The 23,966-nt window shown below is 43.8% G+C and overlaps 1 protein-coding gene across 17 annotated transcripts in view; it reads left to right on the plus strand.

The window, feature by feature from the left end:
- The window catches only part of GIT2 (GIT ArfGAP 2), a 58,804-nt gene that overhangs the window by 31,369 nt on the left and 3,469 nt on the right, over window positions 1-23,966 (plus strand). For 4 of the 17 annotated variants that reach the window (XM_044244056.1, XM_044244057.1, XM_044244058.1 and 1 more), the window contains 6 exons: window positions 1,464-1,613; window positions 5,232-5,480; window positions 7,556-7,645; window positions 12,000-12,082; window positions 12,682-12,870; window positions 23,350-23,413. In XM_044244056.1, coding sequence (XP_044099991.1) covers window positions 1,464-1,613; window positions 5,232-5,480; window positions 7,556-7,645; window positions 12,000-12,082; window positions 12,682-12,870; window positions 23,350-23,413 — 825 coding nt within the window. The other 13 variants (XM_044244060.1, XM_044244061.1, XM_044244063.1 and 10 more) reach the window with 9 other exon arrangements.

A 23,966-nucleotide genomic window follows, 5' to 3' on the forward strand; every position in this document is an offset into this window, starting at 1 on the left:
GGTGTGTGGGGAGGCAGGGGAGGGTGATCTAGGCAGAGAGAAGGTGAAGGAGGATGTCTTGCAGACCTGCTTTTGGTAGAGACAGCCTAAAAGGACTGGGACACACAACTGTAGCAGAGGGCAGGGGTCACGCCATGGAGGAACATGACCTCAGACGGAAGAGTCCCCACCTTGGCAGGCAGTGTAGAGCCCAGGAACCTCTTAGGCAGGGCAGGGGGGCGATAGTCAGCAATTTGGGTTCCTCTCTTTGGGGAAGACGGTTCTTGGTAGGTCAGAGAGCAAAGGAAGGAAACCCCGTTGGGGCACTGCTGAAGAGGCCGCTGTGGAGCCCATGCTGAGAGGGTCCAGATGGAAGGGAAGTCACAGTAGCCAAGGGAGTATGGACCCAAGGAGAAGGCAGCGGAGGCCTGCTGGTCCACCTGCTGCTGAGTCCCCAAGACCTTGCCCCAGATCTCGCCCCAGAGGAGCCCAGCAAACGTTTGAGAATGGACAAAGACAGATAAACAGGTCTCAGCAATAAGTTCAAATGTTTGAAGTGGGGACGTAGACCTACAGAAGATGTGTCCAGAGCTGTCCAGCTCACACAACTGCAAGAAGGGTAGTGCCATCGGTAGATACAGGGAATGCAGAGGGGACAGCAAGAGTCACTTGTCCCATCTGATATGCCCCTGCCTAGTGTCCCCAGAAGCACCAGATTCAGACCAAAAGCCAAAGTCATGATGGGATCCTACCAGCTGGCATCCTCTCTGCCTTGCACACCTGCTCCCTCTGGCTAAGCTCTGCTGCTGGCTAGAACATTCCTCCAGACAGCCACTGGACTGATGTCCTTCTAGCTGTTACTTATATCTCACCTACCCAAAGGCTTATCCCACCTGTCTCATTAAAAGGCACCCACCTTCACCCCTAATTGTCTCCCCAGCCCCTCACCTTGCTCCATTTTCTCTGTTTTCCACAGCACTTGTCATCTGCTGTCATACTAGATAGTCACTTATTTTTATTTTGTCCCTCTCCCACTCTGCTGGGATATAAACACCATGGAAGCAGTAATCTTTGTCTATTTTCTTTTTTATATATATATCCCAAGTCCCTAGAATACTGCCTGATGCTCAATACAAATAGTTTGGAATGAAGGAATTACTGAAAGAATGTATTGAAAAAAGGAAAAAGGAATGAGCAAGAGAAGGCAGACCGGCAATACAAGACAGATGCTCCGAGAGTCCTCGTCAGACTAGATTTGTGGCCACACTCCCTGTTCTGTTAGAAAATATTGACTCTGATATTTTTCAGATATTATAGTAACCCTACCTTTATGTTTTATTTTTGTGTTCCTCCCAGAAGCCTTGATTTGCTTTGATTAACTTTACAGTCCAGCTGGCATAGTCAGAATTTAAAATTCTTTAGCTATGAGTCTTGCATGTTATCATCATCTCAGATTGTGAACATTTTCCCCAATTTATTTTTAGAGCCTAGATTCAGATTTATCAGATGGACCAGTCACTGTGCAGGAATTTATGGAGGTCAAAAACGCTCTAGTGGCTTCTGAGGCCAAGATACAACAGCTAATGAAGGTGAATAACAACTTGAGTGACGAGCTGAGAATTATGCAGAAAAAGGTAACATGTTAATAAATGCCAGGATGATTGACTCTTTAACCCTGTAGTATAAGGAAGAATCCCAGGCACAATGCTGGTGGGCAGAGGGAAGAAAAGCAGTTATTGTAACAGACCTAAAAACCTTTGGGCCAAGCTTTTTGGAACCAGTATGTATTTGGATATTTCAAATGAAGTGGTTTTGATTAGAAATAAGTCCAGAGTGAGTTTCCCAGGCACTTGAACCTAGTTGCAGCCACCCTTGCACTGCTCCGTGCTTCCTGGGAATGTGGATGCCCCTCATGGATGCACGCCATCCTATTGCTCATTCTAAAGAACCACACCATGAAGACAGAGCAGGCAGAAGCCCTTCTCAGCACTCCATGCAGAGGGTGCCATCCCTGCTCACTCATATTCTGTTGTTACCCACCCAGCTCTGGCAGCTTTGTCCCCACATCCCCAGTACTTACTAATTTAGGGTATCCTCAGAGCCTAGAGCAGGGCCTGCCGTGGGGTAGGGACTCCATAAATATAAGAAAACATTTCCGTTTGTAGTGGTGAGAGCTGTACACTAGTAAGAGACAATCCCACTTGCCTGGCATGTTCTCGTTCACTGCCTTTTGGGAGAGACAGAAATACATGAATGTATTCTCCCCTAAAAGGAGCGTGGCTACTAGTAGCAAGGAATATGCTTAAAGGGGGATTATGTGTGCAACTCTTTATGAGAAGGCTGTCCCTGTCAGATTTTGTGCACGTCCCTTAAATAGAAACAAAACAGAGTAACAAAGTATGTATCTGGGTCTTAATTCTGCCATTTGAAGAGTAATATTTCAGAATCATTATCAGGAACAGAGGACAAGGTGCACTCCCTGTGTGGCTGGGCTTTCCCAGTCACGTCTCCTAAAGGAAGCCGGAGGAACTAGAAGAAGGAGGTCTGTCCCCTCTGCCTGTCAGGGAAGGACACTGCAGTACACTCTCGCTTGGGGCTTGGTCTAGGATTCTTTTGGTGTGGAGTTCTAGATTTTTTTTTTTTTTTTTTTTTTTTTTTGGATAAATGGCCCCAAACCTGTAATACTGTCTGTAGATCAACCAGATTTTAATTCACCCTTTGTTCTGGGCCAGCCTGGCTCTATCAAGGGCTGGTGTGCAACTGTGAACAGGGTAGACCAAGAGCCCTTCTGCTGTATCATACAGGGCTTGCACTTCTGTCTTTTCTGAAATATCTTTTGTTTAATGAATTACGGTTTGTCCCATTAATTGAACTAATAATTTTTGTTGAGGTGACTTTTTCTGAAACACGCTGACTTTGCCAGTGTAAATCGGTCTGCTAACTATCACTTTTTTTCTTTTTTTTTTTTATAATGCTCCTTTAGTATTTGTAGAAATTGCCAGAGATAACCCCATATCTCTGAAAGCAAATGCCACATTTGCTTTAAGAAAAATTGCATTAAGAAATGCAAAGTGAAATTATTTGCCATTGCTCATGGATTATCTCCTCAATTCTTAGAAATGCTTTTGATTTCTGGAGCTATTGGATTACCTGTAACTTCTCATTTCCTGTTACACTCCTTCCAAACAAACATGTATAGTCTGATTCTTACTAAGATAGCATCGATCAAGTTTATTCTAGGACAACTTTCTAAATACTGAGGACTAAAATTTTTTAAAATCAAGACAAGGAGCTTGTGCTCTCAAACACATTCAAGTAAAATCCACCCTGGATATTTTAGAGGCATGACAAGTGTTAAGTTGAAGTTTCAGATTTCAAGGCATTCATTTTTGACAAGGCATTACCTAAAAAACTCTTAAGAGAAGGTTTTTACATAGACAGGCACATGACCAGACACACTGGTCATTCATGGAGGGGCGTGTGCGGTTCTGCTTCTCACTTTCTGGACTGTGTCCATTTCCCTTTAGGACATGGGCTCACTAATAAATAGTTTGACAGGCACCTTCTGCTTGTCTCTATCCTGGAATGTAGGAATTTTCAGTGGCTGCTTGTCACTTTGCAGCTGTTCTTTCATTAGGAAATGAGTTGCACATAGAAGTTATACCGCGTAAGCCTTTGTGGTGTAGAAGCACTCTATCATTCCTTAGTGGATCATCCTTGGAAAAAACAGAAGTTAGGGTATTTCTGTGGCAGAGGCAGTATAAATCAGACTGTCCCCAAAATTTGGTGCTATTACTGTAAATTATGTAGAATTTGCTTATTTTGCAAAGATGTGTTGGTCTTATTTCAAAGTTACGTAAAAGTTTTTGTATTTATATAGTTGACAAAGTAGCGTGATTTATATCTGATCTTTCATATTTAACAGTTGCTTGGAAAAGATGCTAATTAATGAAGAGGAGCAGCCACTATTGGTGTATAATTCACAGATCGGTGCTTTCTAAATAAAAATTGAAAGTAACTCCTAACACTGAATGGGTTTACTATTGAAAAAGTAATGATCTTCTGGTGCAAATATATTTGCTTGCGGACTTAAGCCTTGGCCCCGGTGGGGAATTTGGTCAGAGTTTACAGTCTCTGTCAAAGAGTAGACAGCTGGACTTACACCACACCCAGCTTATAAAATGTCTTGGAAGATGAAGGAGCACCAGAGGGGAAGGACACTGTGCAGATGGGACTCAGTTAATTGTGTTTCAAATACCAGACGCTAAGGAGTAACCCGATTCCTTGCTGATCCCTTAACTCTAACTCATCAAACGCCATGAAGCAGCCTGCATGTGAGGAATGGAAGGAGCAATCAGGGTCTCCAAGTGACAGCCTCTAACTAAAATAGGGTGGTGCCAGGCAGATTAGAGTAATTAAAGCTGACACCGCCAAGGTCGCGTTTTTGGGTGACAAAGCCAAAGGAGAGAGGCCAAATATTCCGGCCCTGGCTGAAAGCTGATCGATCACCAGAGGGAAGCAAGCGTGCTACATGGAACATTCAGACGAAGATGTTAACGTAGTTTGATAGCCCTCCATTTTTCTTTGTGATATGTTAATATAGCAAACGTACCATGATTCGGTTCCCTCTCTTTTTAAAGAAGTTCTAAATTGTTTGGAATATCAAGAGTATTCTGTAATAAAAATTTGTTGATCATAATTTTTCTTGTTGGCTTTTTGGGAAGCAATAGCCCATCTGATTTTTTGTAAGCTGAACTCCACTGTCTTTCTTGCTTTGCAAAGCAACTCCGGTTATCTTTGTGCTGCTTCCATGGTGTCTGCTGGCATTTTTGGCATTTGCAAATTGCTCAGGGCTCATTTGAAAAGCAGCTTACCTAAATCTTCATGATCTCAAGCTCTTGCTTGAAACAGCCTTAGAAGAATCCAGAGTCTGGCTTGCCTGCAAACATTTCCTAGGCCCACCATGACCAGTTTTTAAGTGGTTAGACATTTTGTTTTTAAAAAGTCCAAACTATAACTTTTCTGCAATGAGAAATAAAGCCTGTTTAATTTGCTTGAGTGATAAAGTGAGTTGATTTGTGTCACTCGTTCTAGGAGAGTGAGCTCTTGTTTGTAGTTGCCTGTAACTTTCAACCCAGCTAGCTGTTACTGTTCTTACTGTTTAAAGCTGGTAGTTGTATGCATTTACTTGGTGTTTGCTTTTTCTGCTTGCTATAGAAAAACACCGTCCCACTGCCAAACATTTCTTTCAGCTTCAAACACTCCAGAGTGAAAATTTGAACCTCAGGAAACAGGCCACAACCAATATTTATCAGGTGCAAACTGGTTCTGAGTACACAGACACTTCGAACCACTCTTCCTTAAAGCGACGTCCATCTGCCCGGGGCAGTAGGCCCATGTCCATGTACGAGACGGGATCAGGTCAGAAACCATATCTCCCAATGGGAGAAGTGAACCACCCCGAAGAGAGCAGGACGAGACTCCAGCCTTTCCCTGCGCACGTAAGTAACACCACCGGCGCTTACGCTCTTCACTCTCTGTCCAGCCTGACTCCTGCATTCCCTCTTCTGAACCTGCAGATCCCTGTGTCTCTGCTTTGCCAAATTGGGCTAGGAGAGTTATCCTTGTGTTTGCTGTATTAACATGTCAACAGATGCTCATTATACTCCCGCAAGCAGACAGGGCCATTGGCTGAAAGTTTTCCAGCAAGATTCAGGTTCTGGTTCCTGTTGAGCACTGCAACACCCCCCCCCCCCCGGCAACTTTTCTCCCTCATATCCATATCTTTCCCAGCCAGCCAGTACTGGAACTTCTTTTGTAACAAACTTTCTTCCCCACTTCTTTTTTTTTTTTTTTTTTTAAAGATTTTATTTATTTATTTGAGAGAGAGAGACAGTGAGAGAGAGCATGAGCGAGGAGAAGGTCAGAGAGCGAAGCAGACTCCCCATGGAGCTGGGAGCCTGATGTGGGACTCGATCCCGGGACTCCAGGATCACGCCCTGAGCCGAAGGCAGTCGTCCAACCAACTGAGCCACCCAGGTGTCCCTCTTCCCCACTTCTGAAACCTAAAACAAATGGTAAAGGTCACCAGCAGAAGGAAGTGCCATCTTCTGTGATGTAGACAGATAGGTACCCCTCTGTGAAATGGAGCCCTTAGAACTCAGTGTGCCTTTTCTGCTCCCTCCCGGCGGGGCAGGTGGTGTGTGTGGCCTGGACGTGCAGGGTAGGTCTGGAAGCCTCTGCGCCTCCTCAGCCTCTTGGCGTGTGGTCAGCCTGCCTGCTTAGCTTCTGCATCCCCTTCCTCCCCTTCATGGAGAAAATGTTGCTGTGTCATTTCATAAAAGGAAAATGTAAAACCTCTATACCAATTTTACAAGTATTGTATGCCAAAGATTGCATTCTGTAACAGGCTGCTAACCACCTTGTTCTACAGTGGAATGAGTATTGTGCTTTGAGGTTTTCAAATGTTACTTTTCTTTTGGATTAATTTGTTTTAAAAACCCATGTTTTGACAAAATGTTACAGCCCTTTAGAACTTTGTTTTTTTCAAAGAGTAGTATTTATCTTTCATGAAACGTGAAAGTTATTTCTTTTTTTTTAAAGATCTTATTTATTTATTTGACAGAGAGAAATCACAAGTAGGCAGAGGCAGGCAGAGAGAGAGAGAGGGAAGCAGGCTCCCTGCTGAGCAGAGAGCCCGATGCGGGACTCGATCCCAGGACCCTGAGATCATGACCTGAGCTGAAGGCAGCGGCTTAACCCACTGAGCCACCCAGGCGCCCGTGAAAGTTATTTCTTTAGTCAAATTTTATAGGAGTCTCCAAGAAGTTTTGAGTAAATGCAGAGTAAAGGATATGGTCTAGTAAATTAAGCCCTAGTTTAATTTTGTCAGGCTTAAGTGCAATAAAATTTCCGTGTTGTATTGTAGTTGGGTGTGGGGGGGGTCTCTTCAGCTTTTTAAGTTGTTTCGGCTAAAGCATCCTAAGGCAATTGATTTGATATGTTTGGTGTAATGGAAATGCCATCAAACTAACTTAATCTTATTTTTGTATAACTGAAAACAAAAATTAGGAAAAGCAACTTTGTCAGTTTTCACAGTATCCTTTTTTATTTTAGAAACATTTAGAATGCAATGTTATTTTATTGCTAAAGTTCTGTATCTGTACTGAAGAATAGATTAATAACCTATACCAACTGAACCATTCATATAGTTTCTTATTTCAAGTATATCCTGATTAAAAAACAAATATTCATTTAAAGCCATCCATTTAAAAAAAACTGACAAAATGAACAAATTAGGCTAGATGTTATCTTTGCTCTTATGGAAAAGTAGCTTTGTAAATTCCAAGTAACTTCTGGGAGGCATCTCACTAAAGGAGTAAACATTTCTGGGGACCTGTCATCAGTTAGCCTGGCAGTGAGCCTGCTTGTCACAGAAATTTCAGCATTGATCTCACACAGTGAGTTACTTTTTAGGATTCTTTTACTGGGAAGCCCTGGACTAAAGCCAGGGTAGGTGGTAGGGTTTTTTGTTTGTTTTGTATTTTCCCAAGTGTGTTTTTTTTTCCGCTTCCAGATCGGGAGGAGTGCGCTTGTGACCTCCTCTTCGTCTCTGCCTTCCTTCCCCTCCACACTTTCCTGGTCGAGGGACGAAAGCACCCGAAGGGTTAAGTACACTCTGACCGGTCTGCTCTCTGGAGGAGGGGCAGTGCCCCTCGGTGCTTTGTGCTTCTCCTGGCCCTCCACTAACTGCCCTTCTGTCCTGCATGAGGCAGTACTTCCCCCAGGTTTCTCACCACAGCGGCTCAAGGGCACACACATGCGCACACGCGCAGACACACACGCACATGCATGTCTGTAGGAGGCGGTCTCCCTTTTCTCTAACCCCATGTTGCTCAATTTCACTTAATATTAACAAAGTTTGTAATTCGCCCTATAACATTTATTCAGAACATACTGTCTCTTTAAACAATCAGAAAATTAGCTGGCTGCTGGTTAAATATCGTAAAAGGGTAATTGTGTCAAATTTGTCGAGAGTAACAGTTATCAGATAACATTAGTATACTTGGGCTAACTGAAACACTAAGACATCATGCTTTATTATTTTTTTATTTCTTTGCCTGTTGACATTTTTTATGTCCATGCCATACCTGACATACCCAGGTTTTGCAGTCCCTGCGTCCTGCATCAGAATTGCAATATGGGGCAGCTTTGGAGGTGTAGGCAGCTGTTAGTATGGTGCTCAAGAGTTGGTCAAGTCCAGCTTGTAAATCATACATCATTTGTGTATGTATGATGTATGAGTTACATTCCCTGTAACAGTATGTGATCCAGGTAATAAGCCCCTTTTAGAGTAACCAGACAATCACATTTATTAAGCACCTCCTCTATACCCAACCTTTTGGTAAGTTGAAGTATCCTAGGGACTTGAATGACATTCCTGCTCCCAAAGGCATGGTCAGTTTAAAGAATCCTTTCCTGTGGCACCTGGCTGGCTCAGTCAGTTAAGCATCCAACTCTCAATCTCAGGTCTTGATCTCAGGGTCGTGAGTTCAAGCCCTGCACTGGGCTCCAAGCTGAATGTGGAGCTAATTAAAAAAAAAAGAAAATCCTTTGCTACGCAAAGAGTGCATGATGTCAAGCTGAAAAACAGTGGGGAGAGTGTACAGGCTTTGAAGATGTGCATTCAGGTCATGGCACACTTTCTTTAACAGAAGGGTTAACTGGAGAGGAGGGAAGGTGGCTATGGGTGAGGCAGTACTCTCCCAGACAGGGTGGGGTTTGCACTAGGCTTTTTTCCATTCCTTCCATATCAGTAGGAATGACAGAGTCTTTCTTCCCCACTACCAGTGCCATATGGCTCATTCAGGCCCTTTTAACACTTGGAGGTAATCTAGTAAAAGGAATTCTTATTGTATTGGTCTTCTGAAGAGTTCAGAAATTAAATTGCAGTGTTTTTATTGTAATTTTTCAGTTAACTGAGGGACAGTTAAATAGAAATGAAACAACTTATTTGAAATTTTATTAATAAGGGTCAAGTAAATCCCTTGCCCACTGTGAAATTTGTTTTAAAAAAAATTATCTTTGGTAGTTTTGAAAATCCGTACACAGCTGCTTGCTGAGACAGTTTTATACAAGATTAACAGTTACATCATTTATACTGATAATTTTTTTTTAAAGATTTATTTATTTATTTGACAGATAGAGAGAGAGAGATCACAAGCAGGCAGAGAGGCAGGCAGAGAGTGGGTTGGGAAGCAGGTTCCCTGCAGAGCAGAGAGCCCAATGCAGGGCTGGATCCCAGGACCCCGAGATCATGACCTGACCTGAAGGCAGAGGCTTAACCCACTGATCCACCCAGGCGCCCCTATACTGATAATCTTGATTGTTCCTGACAGCTTCATCATGAGTTTAAGCTATTGTGGTATTCAGAGAAAACTGCACATCTATTCAGTAAACTAAACCAGCACCAGCTACAAGGTAACTTTTCTATTAACAGCTTTGAGAGGGCAGCACTTTAACTAATAGGTCTTAATCTTAGCTCTGCATGTTTATAATCGTTTTTATATAATTAAATGCTGACTAATTTGAAATCCTGTACCTTGCTTTTGTTGACAACGATGAAAGACTGTGAGTAGCTGATTTCCCAGATGGTTATTGCTATATGTTGTTTTCTGTGCTTGAGGAGCATTTCCTGAGTACTTGTTGGATATATGAGTTGTTAACTCTTCTAAAATGTTTGAATGAAACCTGGTACTTCAATCATTGCGGGGTAATGCATTTGATTTGTAATTATCACATTTACACCAAGGAAAACAGAAAGATTGATTATAAAAATGTGAGATTTTCTGGGTTTAATTCTGTTTTCTAGATTTCTCCACTGGAGCAGCTCTGGATGAATTTTCTAGAATAATTATTTAAATGCAAGTTTTTTACGTTTCATTTTTGTATGTGCATGTGTGTGTGTACACACACAGACACACATCCACATATACACATGTGTATGTGTATATTAAAACTAAAGGAAATAAGCATTCCCTGTGAAAGGTAAGATGAGGTATTTTTGTTTATTTTGGGTCACCTCTAGAAGAGCCTGCTTTCCCTATTCCTGCACAGGGTACATGCCTAGCTTTGGTCTTCCAGCTACACTTCTAGTATCCAGTAACTGACTGATAGATTCATAAAGCCAGGTCAGAATAAGGCACCCGGTAAAACAGAACTGCTTACTGATAGGAGAGGAAAACTCAGGGATCTGGAAGGTTGTCCTAGATTTTATATAGAGTAGCTTTACAGACTCTCCACATGGCTCCAAGCCAACACTTTAAATCATTTGCCAGATGAATTTGAGTAGATAGAGCATGAGCTCACATTGAATTTTAGGAACCTGGCAAGTGTCTTATATTAGAGAACCAAATAGGAACACTCAAATATGGGAAAACTTCAGCATACAGTAGAAGGGCGCCTTTGCCCTGGGAGGGGAAAAGGAGGCCATGGGGAGAGTAAAGCGAAATGGGGCATGAATAAGTCTTTCCCCACCCTGGGGCTGGCAGCCTTTCCAGTCTGCATTGGGCCTTCAGAGGGCCAAGCAGCATTACCAGCAAGGAGCAGATAATTAGATTTCATATTGACTCTTAGACTGGCTTACTCTACGCTAGCCATTCTTTTGGATGAAGATACAAAGTCTCCATAGGTTTGAACAAGGGTCTTAATTTACAGCCATATCTTTAGCCACATTTATTGCAGCATCAATAAAATTCCTTAGTCACATGTTTCAATTAACTTGGATTAAATTCAAGGTGTAAAGGTGGAAATAGCTCGTATTTATATTTTGCAAAGTAGTTGTTAGGTTTTGAATCAGATTCCACTGACTTCTGTTCTAGAGGATGAAATTCCCAAACATTGTGGATAAAATAAATACTGAGGGGAAATCATTTTTATTTATTTATTTTTAATTTATTTGACAGAGATCACAAGTAGGCAGAGAGGCAGGCAGAGAGAGAGGAAGGAAAGCAGGCTCCCTGCTGAGCAGAGAGCCTGATGTGGGGCTCCATCCTAGGACCCTGGGATCATGACCTGAGCTGAAAGCAGAGGCTCTAACCCACTGAGCCACCCATGCACCCCGGGAAATCATTTTTATAACACTCCAGAGCTAACTAATAGCCCCCTTCAAGGGAATGTAATGTGGTCCCCTCCAAATTTGGTCACCCTGGAAGACCTATGCTTCACTGTGCTGGTGTTTACCCAAAACATTTTTAAGATTCCTCTATTGAATCTGTGTCTCATTTTTAAAACTCCACAATTGCATCAATTATTTGTATCCTAAGGGATAGATGTTTTGGGAAACATAAAAGTGGTTGGAAACCAAGTGTCATGCTGGATTAATCCATTTTGGTTCACAAAAAACATGCAACAGTAATACCAGTTTTCTTGTGTGGCTCATACCAACTGTCTCTGAGGGCAGTTCTTGGAAAGTCCTAAGGGCTCTGAGCAGTGACAATCCTCAGGGCCCCAGGCATGGAATACTGGAGTTAGTAGGAGACGGGACCTAGGTTCTTGGTGCTGATTTTTTGCCGATTCTGTGGCCTTGGTGTTGTCCCCTAGCTCTTTTGGCCCTTTGTTTTCTCATCTGGTATTAGACTAGATAATCTGCAGCCGGCTTCTAGCACTAAAGGTCTTGAGTATGTAAGTGCTACCCTGTGTTGCATTGTATTTTAGTTAAACTCCATACTCCTTAGAGAACTAAATATAGTTTGTTGCCTCACATGTCTGCATTAGTTTATACCAGGGATCTGTTTATGGAGTTGCCACTGAGCTAAGAAGAAAATGGTGCCAAGAAGGAGAGAAATCATTTCTGGATCTACTATTCAGCTTCTACTAAATTTTCAATAAAGGGTTGATTCCTGTCCCAAGTGAGATCTGGGGCTTGAAGGCCACGTAGCCTAATAGGTATTGATTCCTAGGCAAGGCTCCCAAATGTCTCATGCTTGAAACATAATGGGTGTTGCCTTTCTCTTTTGCAGGCATCCAGGCTGGAGAAGCAGAACAGCACGCCTGAAAGTGACTATGACAACACCCCTAATGACACGGACCCAGATGACACAGGGTACAGCTGTAGGAGAACTGCCCTGGGGTGGGCTCTTGAACCTGAGACCTAGCAGCCATGCTCAGGAGACGCACTTTATCCCCCACGTGCCTGCTCTGTATTTTCAGACCCAGGAGGTCATAAAACATGGAAGCCTAAGTTCATAGTTCAACCTCTTATCCTGTTATTACCCCAGGGGCCTGGTTTTCTTTTACCAGCGTATTATACATGTCTCTGAGGCTGTAATGTGCTTAAAATCGGTATTCTTAAGTCAGCGTGAGGTCACATTCTATGTTGTAGCCCAAGGGATGAGCTGGCTTAAGGATGGCTCTGTAACAGCACATCCTTGCTGTTCCACTTCTTTCCTCCCTTTCCCCCTCTTGACCCTTTCTCTGAGACTCATAATTTCCAACCCTGTGGTAGCATGAAGCAGCCGCCATGTGAGCTGTGGCTGCCTGTTGAGGAAGCAGCCTCACTGTGAGTCTCCTGCCCGACAGGATATAGGAAACCACACAAGCAGCCAGCTCATGCATTTAGCAGGTGCACATGCACTGGCTCTTAGAAGCAGAGAGGCAGCTGAGAAGCACCTGTCACATGTAGCCACTTTCTGATGGTCACAGGTCAGGCAGAAAGGGAAGGCAGAGGAGTATGGTGTGGCAAGGCGACGGCTCAGTACCAGATACAGCGGAACCCCACACAGCCCCAAGCCCCGTCCTCCCCAGCACGGAAGACGTCATCCGGAAAACTGAACAGATCACCAAAAACATACAGGAGCTCTTGAGAGCAGCTCAAGAAAATAAACATGACAGGTAAGGGGGTTTGGAAATCCCACCTGGAAAAGTACACATGCTCTGAAGGAGATGCTGCTCCATTACCAACAAGGATGGGTTGGGTTTATTTCAGCATGCTGTTATTTTTAAGGTTTTTTGAAAAGTTCAGTTTGTGTAACAGGCTTAAGAACAATTTGTAAATTTCAGTGGGTTTTTTTGTTGTTTTTACTTGGTATTTTCCATTTTCCATGTTCTTATGAAAAGTGCTTTGGAAACAGATGCCTCTAGAAATAGGATTGCAGCCTAGTTAAGGTTAGTCCTATTCCTGGTGCTGGATATCAATAGGAAAGAAAGAAGCTTCCTTAGAGCTTGCGGTTGATTCTTCCAACCCCTGTGCTCCCTGTGGTCTCTAGCTAGAGCAGAGTTGTCTGATTTAAAAGGTATCCTGACACAAATTTGATTTCTTAGGTCTCCTTTTTGTGCATGTATGTGTGTGCATGTGTGCAAGCATGTGTGAACATCTAGGAAACAAAGTGGTTTACAGATAAAAGTGAATCTAATTGACACCCAAATAATACTATGCTCCTGAAGTAAGAGGCATCTTACTCTGAGCAGAACCACATCCTGCAGTTTTGTTTTGTTCTGTTTTGTTTTGTTTTGTTTTTTTAAGAATTTATTTGTTTATTTGTTTATATTTGTCAGAGCGAGAGAGCAGGAGTGGGGGGAAATCAATCTAGGCAGGTAGAGGGAGAAGCAGGCTCTGCGCTGAGCAAGGATCGGATAAGGGGCTTGATCCGAGCACCGGGGGATCATGACCTGAGCCGAAGGGAGGCTCTTAACCGACTGAGTCCCCCAGGCAGCCCCTGCAGAGTTATTTCTTATGGTGAAGAAGGGACTGGTTCTTGTTCGAGCTCAACCTTTTGTTCACTGAGCACGAATTCTGAGAACTTCTGATGAGTCGTTCACTGTTCGGGGTGACGTCCTAGTTTCACATGGGCAGCCGTGTCGAGAGACACTCGTGAAACCCATGTAACATCCTCCCATTGAGTTTATGAAAGCAGCAGAGGTCAGGCACAAGCCCTCACCAATCTCACTGTCTTCTGTAGTCGGCAGAGTGTAAGTTGTTCAAGGAACACTGTGCTCCACCTCCTTGGCCTCCTTGTTCTCTCACTCCACATAAAGATGCACCAGCATCTTTTGTCTTCTCTGTGATCCCAGCACCGCCAGACTAGACTCCCCTTCTCTCCCCTTTCCCTTTTTCCACACCTCTGACTTGCCCCAGGGTCACTTCTTCCACTCAACAGGAGAGGAGTGGACAGTGTTTAGTGAAGGATGAGAGTTCGTCTTCTGGGTGGACTGCTGGAGGTTCCTCAGAGAAAAAACGGAAGGCTGTTGCTCAGCCTCCTTCCATGAGAATTACATGGCTCTTCATCCCCCTCTTCCCAGGCAGGCCTCCCTCTCACACACCCCCATGCCTCAGGAGCTCCCTGCGTAAACATGTGTCACAGCGCACCGAAGGGCAGTCTTTTTTTTTTTTTTTTTTTTTTTTTTTTTTTTTCCCAATTTATTTATTTTCAGAAAAACAGTATTCATTATTTTTTCACCACACCCAGTGCTCCATGCAAGCTGTGCCCTCTATAATACCCACCACCTGGTACCCCAACCTCCCACCCCCCCGCCACTTCAAACCCCTCAGACTGTTTTTCAGAGTCCATAGTCTCTCATGGTTCACCTCCCCTTCCAATTTACCCAAATTCCCTACTACTCTCTAACGCCCCTTGTCCTCCATGCTATTGGTTATGCTCCACAAATGAGTGAAACCATATGATAATTGACTCTCTCTGCTTGACTGATTTCACTCAGCATAATCTCTTCCAGTCCCGTCCATGTTGCTACAAAAGTTGGATATTCGTCCTTTCTGATGGAGGCATAATACTCCATAGTGTATATGGACCACATCTTCCTTATCCATTCATCCGTTGAAGGGCATCTTGGTTCTTTCCATAGTTTGGCGACTGTGGCCATTGCTGCTATAAACATTGGGGTACAGATGGCCCTTCTTTTCACGACATCTGTGTCTTTGGGGTAAATACCCAGGAGTGCAATTGCAGGGTCGTAGGGAAGCTCTATTTTTAATTTCTTGAGGAATCTCCACACTGTTCTCCAAAGAGGCTGCACCAACTTGCATTCCCACCAACAGTGTAAGAGGGTTCCCCTTTCTCCACATCCTCTCCAACACATGTTGTTTCCTGTTTTGTTAATTTTGGCCATTCTAACTGGTGTAAGGTGATATCTCAATGTGGTTTTAATTTGAATCTCCCTGAGGGCTAATGATGATGAGCATTTTTTCATGTGTCTGATAGCCATTTGTATTTCTTGATTGGAGAAGTGTCTGTTCATATCTTCTGCCCATTTTTTGATGTGTTTGTCTGTTTCGTGTGGGTTGAGTTTGAGGAGTTCATTATAGATCCTGGATATCAACCTTTTGTCTGTACTGTCATTTGCAAATATCTTCTCCCATTCCGTGGGTTGCCTCTTTGTTTTTTTGACTGTTTCCTTTGCTGTGCAGAAGCTTTTGATTTTGATGAAGTCCCAGAAGTCTATTTTCGCTTTTGTTTCCTTTGCCTTTGGAGACGTATCTTGAAAGAAGTTGCTGTGGCTGATATCGAAGAGATTACTGCCTATGTTCTCCTCTAAGATTCTGATAGATTCCTGTCTCACGTTGAGGTCTTTTATCCATTTTGAGTTGATCTTTGTGTACGGTGTAAGAGAATGGTCGAGTTTCATTCTTTTACATATAGCTGTCCAGTTTTCCCAGCACCATTTATTGAAGAGACTGTCTTTTTTCCACTGTATATTTTTTCCTGTTTTGTCGAAGATTAATTGACCATAGAGTTGAGGGTCCATATCAGGGCTCTCTATTCTGTTCCACTGGTCTATGTGTCTGTTTTTATGCCAGTACCATGCTGTCTTGGTGATCACAGCTTTGTAATAAAGCTTGAAATCAGGTAAGGTGATGCCGCCAGCTTTATTTTTGTTTTTCAACGTTTCCTTAGCGATTCGGGGTCTCTTCTGATTCCATACAAATTTTTGGATTATTTGCTCCAGCTCTTTGAAGAATGCCGGTGGAATTTTGATCGGAATGGCATTAAAAGTATAGATTGCTCTAGGCAGTATAGACATTTTAACGATGTTTATTCTTCCGATCCAAGAGCATGGAATGGTCTTCCATCTTTTTGTGTCTTCTTCAATTTCTTTCATGAGTGTTCTATAGTTCCTCAAGTATAGATCCTTTACCTCTTTAGTTAGGTTTATTCCCAGGTATCTTATGGTTCTTGGTGCTATAGTAAATGGAATCGATTCTCTAATTTCCCTTTCTGTATTTTCATTGTTAGTGTATAAGAAAGCCACTGATTTCTGCACATTGACTTTGTATCCTGCCACGCTGCTGAATTGCTGTATGAGTTCTAGTAGTTTGGGGGTGGAGTCTTTTGGGTTTTCCATATAAAGAATCATGTCATCTGCGAAGAGAGAGAGTTTGACTTCTTCATTACCAATTTGGATACCTTTTATTTCTCTCTGTTGTCTGATTGCTGTTGCTAGGACTTCTAATACTATGTTGAACAAGAGTGGTGAAAGTGGGCATCCTTGTCTTGTTCCTGATCTCAACGGGAAGGCTGCAAGCTTTTTCCCATTGAGGATGATATTTGCTGTGGGTCTTTCATAGATAGATTTGATGAGGTTCAGGAATGTTCCCTCTATCCCTATACTTTGAAGCGTTTTAATCAGGAACGGATGTTGGATTTTGTCAAATGCTTTTTCTGCATCAATTGAGAGGACCATGTGGTTCTTCTCTCTTCTCCTATTAATTTGTTGTATCACATTGATTGATTTACGAATGTTGAACCATCCTTGTAGCCCAGGGATGAATCCCACCTGATCATGGTGGATAATCTTTTTAATGTGTTGTTGGATCCTGTTGGCTAGGATCTTGTTGAGAATCTTAGCATCCATATTCATCAGTGATATTGGTCTGAAATTCTCCTTTTTGGTATGGTCCTTGCCTGGTTTGGGGATCAGGGTAATGCTGGCTTCATAGAAAGAGTCTGGAAGTTTTCCTTCTGCTTCAATTTTTTGAAACAGCTTCAGGAGAATAGGTGTTATTTCTTCTTGGAAGGTTTGGTAGAATTCCCCAGGGAATCCGTCAGGTCCTGGGCTCTTGTTTTTTGGGAGATTTTTGATCACTGCTTCAATCTCGTTATTAGATATAGGTCTATTCAGGTTGTCGATTTCTTCCTGGTTCAATTTTGGTAGTTTATATTTTTCCAGGAATGCATCCATTTCATCAAGGTTGCTAAGCTTATTGGCATATAACTGTTCGTAGTAACTTCTGATGATTGTTTCTACTTCCTTGGTGTTAGTTGTGATCTCTCCCCTTTCATTCATAATTTTATGAATTTGGGATTTCTCTCTTTTCTTTTGGATTAGTGTAGCCAGTGGCTTATCGATCTTATTGATTCTTTCAAAAAACCAGCTTCTAGTTTCATTGATACGTTCTACTGTATCTCTGGTTTCTCCCTCATTGATCTCAGCTCTAATCTTGATGATTTCCCTTCTTATGTGTGGAGTTGGTTTGATTTGTTGTTGATCCTCCAGTTCTTTAAGGTGTAGAGACAGCTGGTGTGTTCTGGATTTTTCAATTTTTTTGAGCAAGGCTTGGATGGCTATATATTTTCCCCTTAGGACCGCCTTTGCTGTATCCCATAGGTTTTGGACCGAAGTGTCTTCATTCTCATTGGTTTCCATGAATTGTTTCAGTTCTTCTTTGATCTCCTGGTTGATCCAAGCATTCTTAAGCAAGGTGGTCTTTAGCTTCCAGGTGTTTGAGTTCCTTCGGAACTTTTCCTTGTGATTGAGCTCCAGTTTCAAAGCATTGTGATCTGAGAATATGCAGGGAATAATCTCAGTCTTTTGGTATCGGCTGAGTCCTGATTTGTGACCCAGTATGTGGTCTATTCTGGAGAAGGTTCCGTGTGCACTTGAGAAGAATGAGTATTCTGCTGTTTTAGGGTGGAATGTTCTGTATATATCTATGAGGTCCATCTGGTCCAATGTGTCGTTCAATGCTCTTGTTTCTTTATTGATTTTCTGCTTCGATGATCTGTCTAATTCTGAAAGAGGCGTGTTAAGATCACCTACGATTAGTGTATTCATATCAATATGACTCTTTATCTTGATTAACAGTTTTCTTAAGTAATTGGCTGCTCCCATATTGGGAGCATAGATATTTACAATTGTTAGATCATCTTGGTGGATAGTCCCTTTAAGGATTATGTAGTGTCCTTCTGTATCTCTGACTACAGTCTTTAGTTTGAAGTCTAATTTATCTGATATGAGAATCGCTACCCCAGCCTTCTTTTGAGTCCCATTGGCATGAAAGATGCTTCTCCACCCCTTCACTTTCAGTCTGCGTGTATCTTTAGGTTCAAAATGGGTCTCTTGTAGACAGCATATGGATGGGTCCTGTCGTTTTATCCAATCTGCAACCCTGTGCCGTTTTATGGGTGCATTGAGGCCATTCACATTGAGAGTGATTATTGATAGATACGTTTTTATTGACATCGAGTTACCTTTGAAGTCTTTCTTTCTGTAGACTGTCTCTATATTTCTGTTCAATGCTATTCTTGGGATTTTTCCTCTTTTATAGAACCCCCCTTAATATTTCCTGCAGTATCGGCTTGGTGGTTGCATAGTCTTTTAAGTCTTGCCGGTCTTGGAAACTCTTTATCTCTCCATCCATTTTGAATGTCAGTCTTGCTGGATAAAGTATTCTTGGCTGCATGTTCTTCTCATTTAGTGCCCTGAATATATCTTGCCAGCCTCTTCTGGCTTGCCAGGTCTCTGTGGACAGGTCTGACGTTATTCTGATGGGCTTCCCTCTGTAAGTAAGGAGCCTCTTTGCCCTGGCGGCTTTCAAGAGATTATACCTACAATTATAATTTCTCAATTTGACTATCAGGTGTCGTGATGTTTTTTTGGAATGTATAATCTTGGGTGGAGACCGTTCAGCCTCTAGTACATGAACGCTGGTTTCATTCGCGAGATTTGGAAAGTTTTCATGAAGGACTTGTTCCACGACATCTTCTAGACTTCTTTCTTTCTCCTCCCCTTCAGGAATTCCAATAATTCTGACGTTGGAACGCTTCATGGCATCACTTATTTCCCTAATTCTGCTTTCGTGGGATCTAAGCTGTTTGTTCCAGGCTTCCTCCTGATCCTTTCTCTCTATCTGTTTGTCTTCCAGATCACTAATTCTATCTTCTGTCTCAGTTACCCTAGCTTTGAGAGAGTTTAGATTGGATTGGAACTCATTGAGAGCATTGTGGACCTCCTCCCTGGTAGCTTTAAGCTCCGCCCTAACATTGTGAACATCCTGTCTGGTCGCTTTCAGTTCGGCTCTAATCAATTCTGTTTGGTCATCCATGGCTTTCTCCAACCTAGCTATTGCCTGGATAATTGTTAGCCTGAATTCTCTTTCCGACATATTGTCTATGTTGATAGCCGTTAGCTCTGTTGCGGAAGGTCCATCCTCTGTATTTTTCTTCTGTTGGGCATTCCTCCTCCTAGTCATTTTGGTGGGAGAAGACTGAACAGATGTAGCTGGATGTATCAACTCTGGTGCAGTCAAGGTGCACCCTGGAACACTTCCTGATCTCCGTCTCAGAAGCCTCAGTCTGGGTGCAGAAGCTGAATAAATTCCCCCTTGGATGCTGGCAGTGCAGGTTCCAAGTTAAAGACCCTGGGGGCGCAGGATCTTTTGCTCGTCCCCAAAGCCAAGGCAGTGGCGGCTGTCTGGGAGCTCCTGACCGCCAGAGAGGTTCCAAGCAGCGATCGCACACTGAGATTTTGCCGCTGGCCAGGGCTGGGAGTGCCCGGCTTGTGCGCACCTCTTTTCAGAGGCGGCTGTGGGTCGGGCGCGCGTCTGGGGCACTGAGAACGGGGCGCTGGTCCGTAAGCCGCAGGCTGGGCTTTTGCGCGCCTCTGTCCGGGGAAGAGTTTCGCGGGCGCGAGGCTTAGACTTTGAAACAATGGCCCGGGTCAAGAAGCGCCCCAGGGCCTTAGAAACCCAGGAGAGCTGGAGCGACGTGCACGCGCATCTCAAGCTTTGTGGTAGGGCTAGCGCGCGTTCTGCAGACCGGCTCCCATCCCCTCACAGGAGCCGGAACCCCGCGCTCTGGGGCACGCTGGCGGCTTAGGGACCAGGAGCCGGTTTCTCCGCCGCACTCTCTCTGCCTCCGCGCCGGGGAGGCCGTCTGGGACCGGGGACTCAAGCCCCTGTCCCTAACCGCCCCGATTCCCACAGATTGCCCCCGCGATCCTTTGCTCTTTTGGAGTGCTTTCAACCAGTCTCCGAGTTAATGCTGGTCCCCAGACGCAGGGCACTCTCGCTCGTATCGGGGTATTACTTTTGCACCGGTCGCCTCTGGTGGCTCCCTCCCCCTTTTGTTTATCTTCCGATATCAGTCCGCTGTTCCCATTCCGCTTTACCTGCTCACTGGCGTCTTCTGCCCCTGTAGAGATCCAGACGTGTATAATTCTGATCTCAGGCTGATTTCATGGGTGATCAGAGTTCTTTGGTAGGTAATCAGCTCACTTTGGGGTACCAGCTGAAAAGACGCCTCTTCCTAGTACCCCGCCATCTTGTCCCCCCCCCCCCCCCGAAGGGCAGTCTTTAACGGACTCCCAATACCGAGATGGCCTCCCCCTCAGGGCGTTCCCACCAGTCGACAACAGGCTTCGCTTTTCATTTTACTCCAGTTCAGAAGTGCCACGCTGTATTTCAAACAAACCAAAAAATATATTTACATTGCATTGTTCTCTTCAGTAGTTGTCAGAAATATCTGCCCAGAAGCCATTTTTGGCCTCAGAGACCACAATAAGGTAATAAGGTACTTGTTTTTCTTTTTCTTTTTCTTTTTCTTTTTTTTTTTTAAGATGTACAAACCCATTCAAAAACCTCAGGATCTGATTTTTTTAAGAGCATGAGAGAATGATGCAGAGTTTAGGCATTAGTTCACTCTTCTAGTTTAAATCATAATTGATCTAGAGATTTAGTATTTTATGACTTATTCAGTGTTCTAAGATCTCTGGTTACTGACATATACAAGACACCTACTTTATAATTTTGCGTTGTACTGATTAAACCCATGCCTTCTCCTCTTGTTCATCTGTTGCTTATGCTCATCCCAAGTAGACCAGCAGCCTACACAGACACCTTCAGGCTTCGCCCTGGTCCCTTGAGCCTGGCAAGCTGCCCACAGCTCCTGACCTGGCCTCAGCCTGGTGCCTCCCCTGGGCCTCCACCCCCACTCCTTGCCTGCCTCTGTCTCTCATGCATGCACACATGCGTGCACAAAGACACAACTCAGGAGTACTACATATTACACACAAAACCCTTTTTTTGAGGAAGGATAACACCTTGAAGTTGTGAACATGAACTCCCCTGAGTGAGGAGGAGGAGGACGACTTTCTCATTTATCTGCATGTGCTTCCTTTTGTGGCTCATTGAGGACTTCCTAAAATATTTCGTACTGAGAGAGTTTTGGGGAGGTATCCATAAGAAAATTGTCTTCTGTGTAGCAGAGGGAAGACTGAATTATATCTCTGGGTCAAAAGGAAAACTCTAAGCAAAAATCTTTCAGGTATGAGTCTCTGTTAACGTGTTATTAATGGACATACTAGTTCAAGTAAGATTTATGGCTGAAACAGTGGTTGCCATAGACACAGCCTTTTTCCCTGAGTGTTTGTGTGTCCAGATGGGTTGTCACCCTTTCATTTACAAGGGAAATGACTCCCTCTGCCTTGGCTTTTTTGTTACTCTATGGAGTATGGTTCTAACTGCTCACAAAGGTAAAAGTCAGGATCGCTCATTTGAAGAATTTCAAGATAATATAAACCACTCTCTTGAAATGTAAAATGTAGCCAGTCTTAATTAAAATAGTTTTGAGACTAGATTTCTCACAAAGATGAAATACAGCGGTTGTTTATTAGACAGTGTTTAAGCAGAAGCCAACTTTATGACTTAAAAAATGGGGAAAGAATTTTACTTGAGGACTTTAAGTGCTAAGCTGGTTGCTGAATGAGATTTCATTCCCTGTCTTGGAAAGGAGATTTTAAAACAGCCCCACGGGCGCTTGTGGAAGGCCACACCTGCATATTCACACCATATTTCCTAACATGCTGCAAACAGGCTGCTAGTGAGCTTTTCTCATATCCCATTCCCCCCACCACCACCCTGAGCTCTGTGGGTCAGTTGTTCTGAACCCAGCGCCCTGGCCAGTGGTAGCATGCTGGCTAAGAGCTGCTGCTCTGTCTGTCTTCAGCGTGTCTTTGTCTCTGGACCTCGTGACACATACTGTGGGTGGGAGCCTAATATTTTGAAGGTGCGGGAAACCAGCCCCATATGCTGCACATCCCAGTGCCAAGAGTAAGAAGCTGAGTGAAGCCCAAGTCTCCATCCCTGCAGTTCTCCTCATCTAAGAAGTTAGAGTCACCAGTCATGAATGAAAAGTGGCCTGCTCTAAAGAAAGGTGTGAATGTGTTGTGTCTCTGATAGCAGGAGAGGCCTGTGGCATGTGGTAAGGGGCCGAGGCTCAGGTGCTGGACAGTTGGGTTTGTGCTCGGCTCTCCTCTCACCGACTGTGGGACCTTGGACACATTCTCTGCTTCTCCAGGCCTCAGTTTCCTCTTTTGAAAAATGGGAACAGAGCTGGCATTCTCTCAGTGCTCCCGAACCCTCAGCTCTCAGCTCTCATCCATCTCATGGCCCTTAGGATGCCAGTGCCCCGAGGAAAGAATGAGGACAGGCGGAGTCCATGCACTTTGTCTTCTTAGAGCTTGTTAAGCAGGCAGAGAAAAGTGCTGGCTGTACTCCTAGCCCGTTATTACAAGCAAAGTCATGGCAGCTTCATGAGAAAGTGGGTGAGTGAGCCAAAAAAAGAGCGGACCTCAGTGTTTCCTCTTTACCCAAAGTAAAGCTTTTGATTCCCCAACAGTTGAGATGTGTCCATCAGTTTTAACCAACGTGTGGATGTTGAGGTGTAAGTGCCACTTTGAATTTTAAGGACTTTTTTCAGTCCTTTATTTTTAAGTTCTGTGACCTCGGTGTGGAAATCCTCTCTCAAGAACTGAGAAAAGTGAAGCATACGAGAATCTAATGACCCCCCCGGAAGTGGTGGGACTGCAGTCACAGACTGGCTGGCTGGCTGTGGCTTCTCCGGCTAGTTCTGTGTGTTGCCTACATTCCATACCTGGAGACTGTAGCAGATTGACTGAACTTTCGGGAAAGGATGGGGACCCTGCTCCTATTGGCATGGCATCCACAGGGAACTGGCAGCGGCCCCAACCCCTTCTCTGGGGGAATATAAATGGAGTGCATTCTGGCCCGTGAGTTCTCTCCATCTCTGCAGTACTTCGTGCTTCTGCTGTCTTTGAATAACCTCTTCGATGTTCTTGCAGCTATATCCCCTGTTCGGAGAGGATACACGTGGCCGTTACTGAAATGGCAGCATTATTCCCCAAAGTAAGTCGCTTCCGTACTTGGTTCAGACCCTTTTAAATGAACTGAAAGAAATTTCTTCAGGATCCTTGATACTATATTAACCTTTATTTAGCACAAGTTTTAAATATGCAAACAGTCATAGGGACCTGGAAATCATTTTGTCCTACATGCATACCAGTGGGCTTTTTTTGTTTTGTTTTGTAAGATTTATTTATTTATTTGAGAGAGAGAGTGCACATACGCATATGCGTGAGAGTTGGGAAGGAGGGGCAGAGGGAGAGAATCTCAATCCCCACTGAGTGAGGAGCCTGACTCGGGGCTCGATCCCAGGACGTGTCAGATCATGACCTGAGCTGAAACCAAAAGTCAGATGCTTAACCAACTGAGCTACCTGGGCACCCCTATGAATATTGGTTTTAATAAAGCAAGAATGTGTGAGCCCAGTGCTGAAAGGCAAAGCAGAAATAGATTAAAATTGTATCTGGACTATCTCACCCGAGCGGGTTACTGTTTTTGAAAAACCAGCTCAAACTAGGGTGTCCTAAAACAGCACTGCGTACACTTTGACATTTGA

This window comes from Neovison vison, chromosome 3 (genome assembly GCF_020171115.1).
Source record: "Neovison vison isolate M4711 chromosome 3, ASM_NN_V1, whole genome shotgun sequence".
NCBI classification, from domain to species: domain Eukaryota; kingdom Metazoa; phylum Chordata; class Mammalia; order Carnivora; family Mustelidae; genus Neogale; species Neogale vison.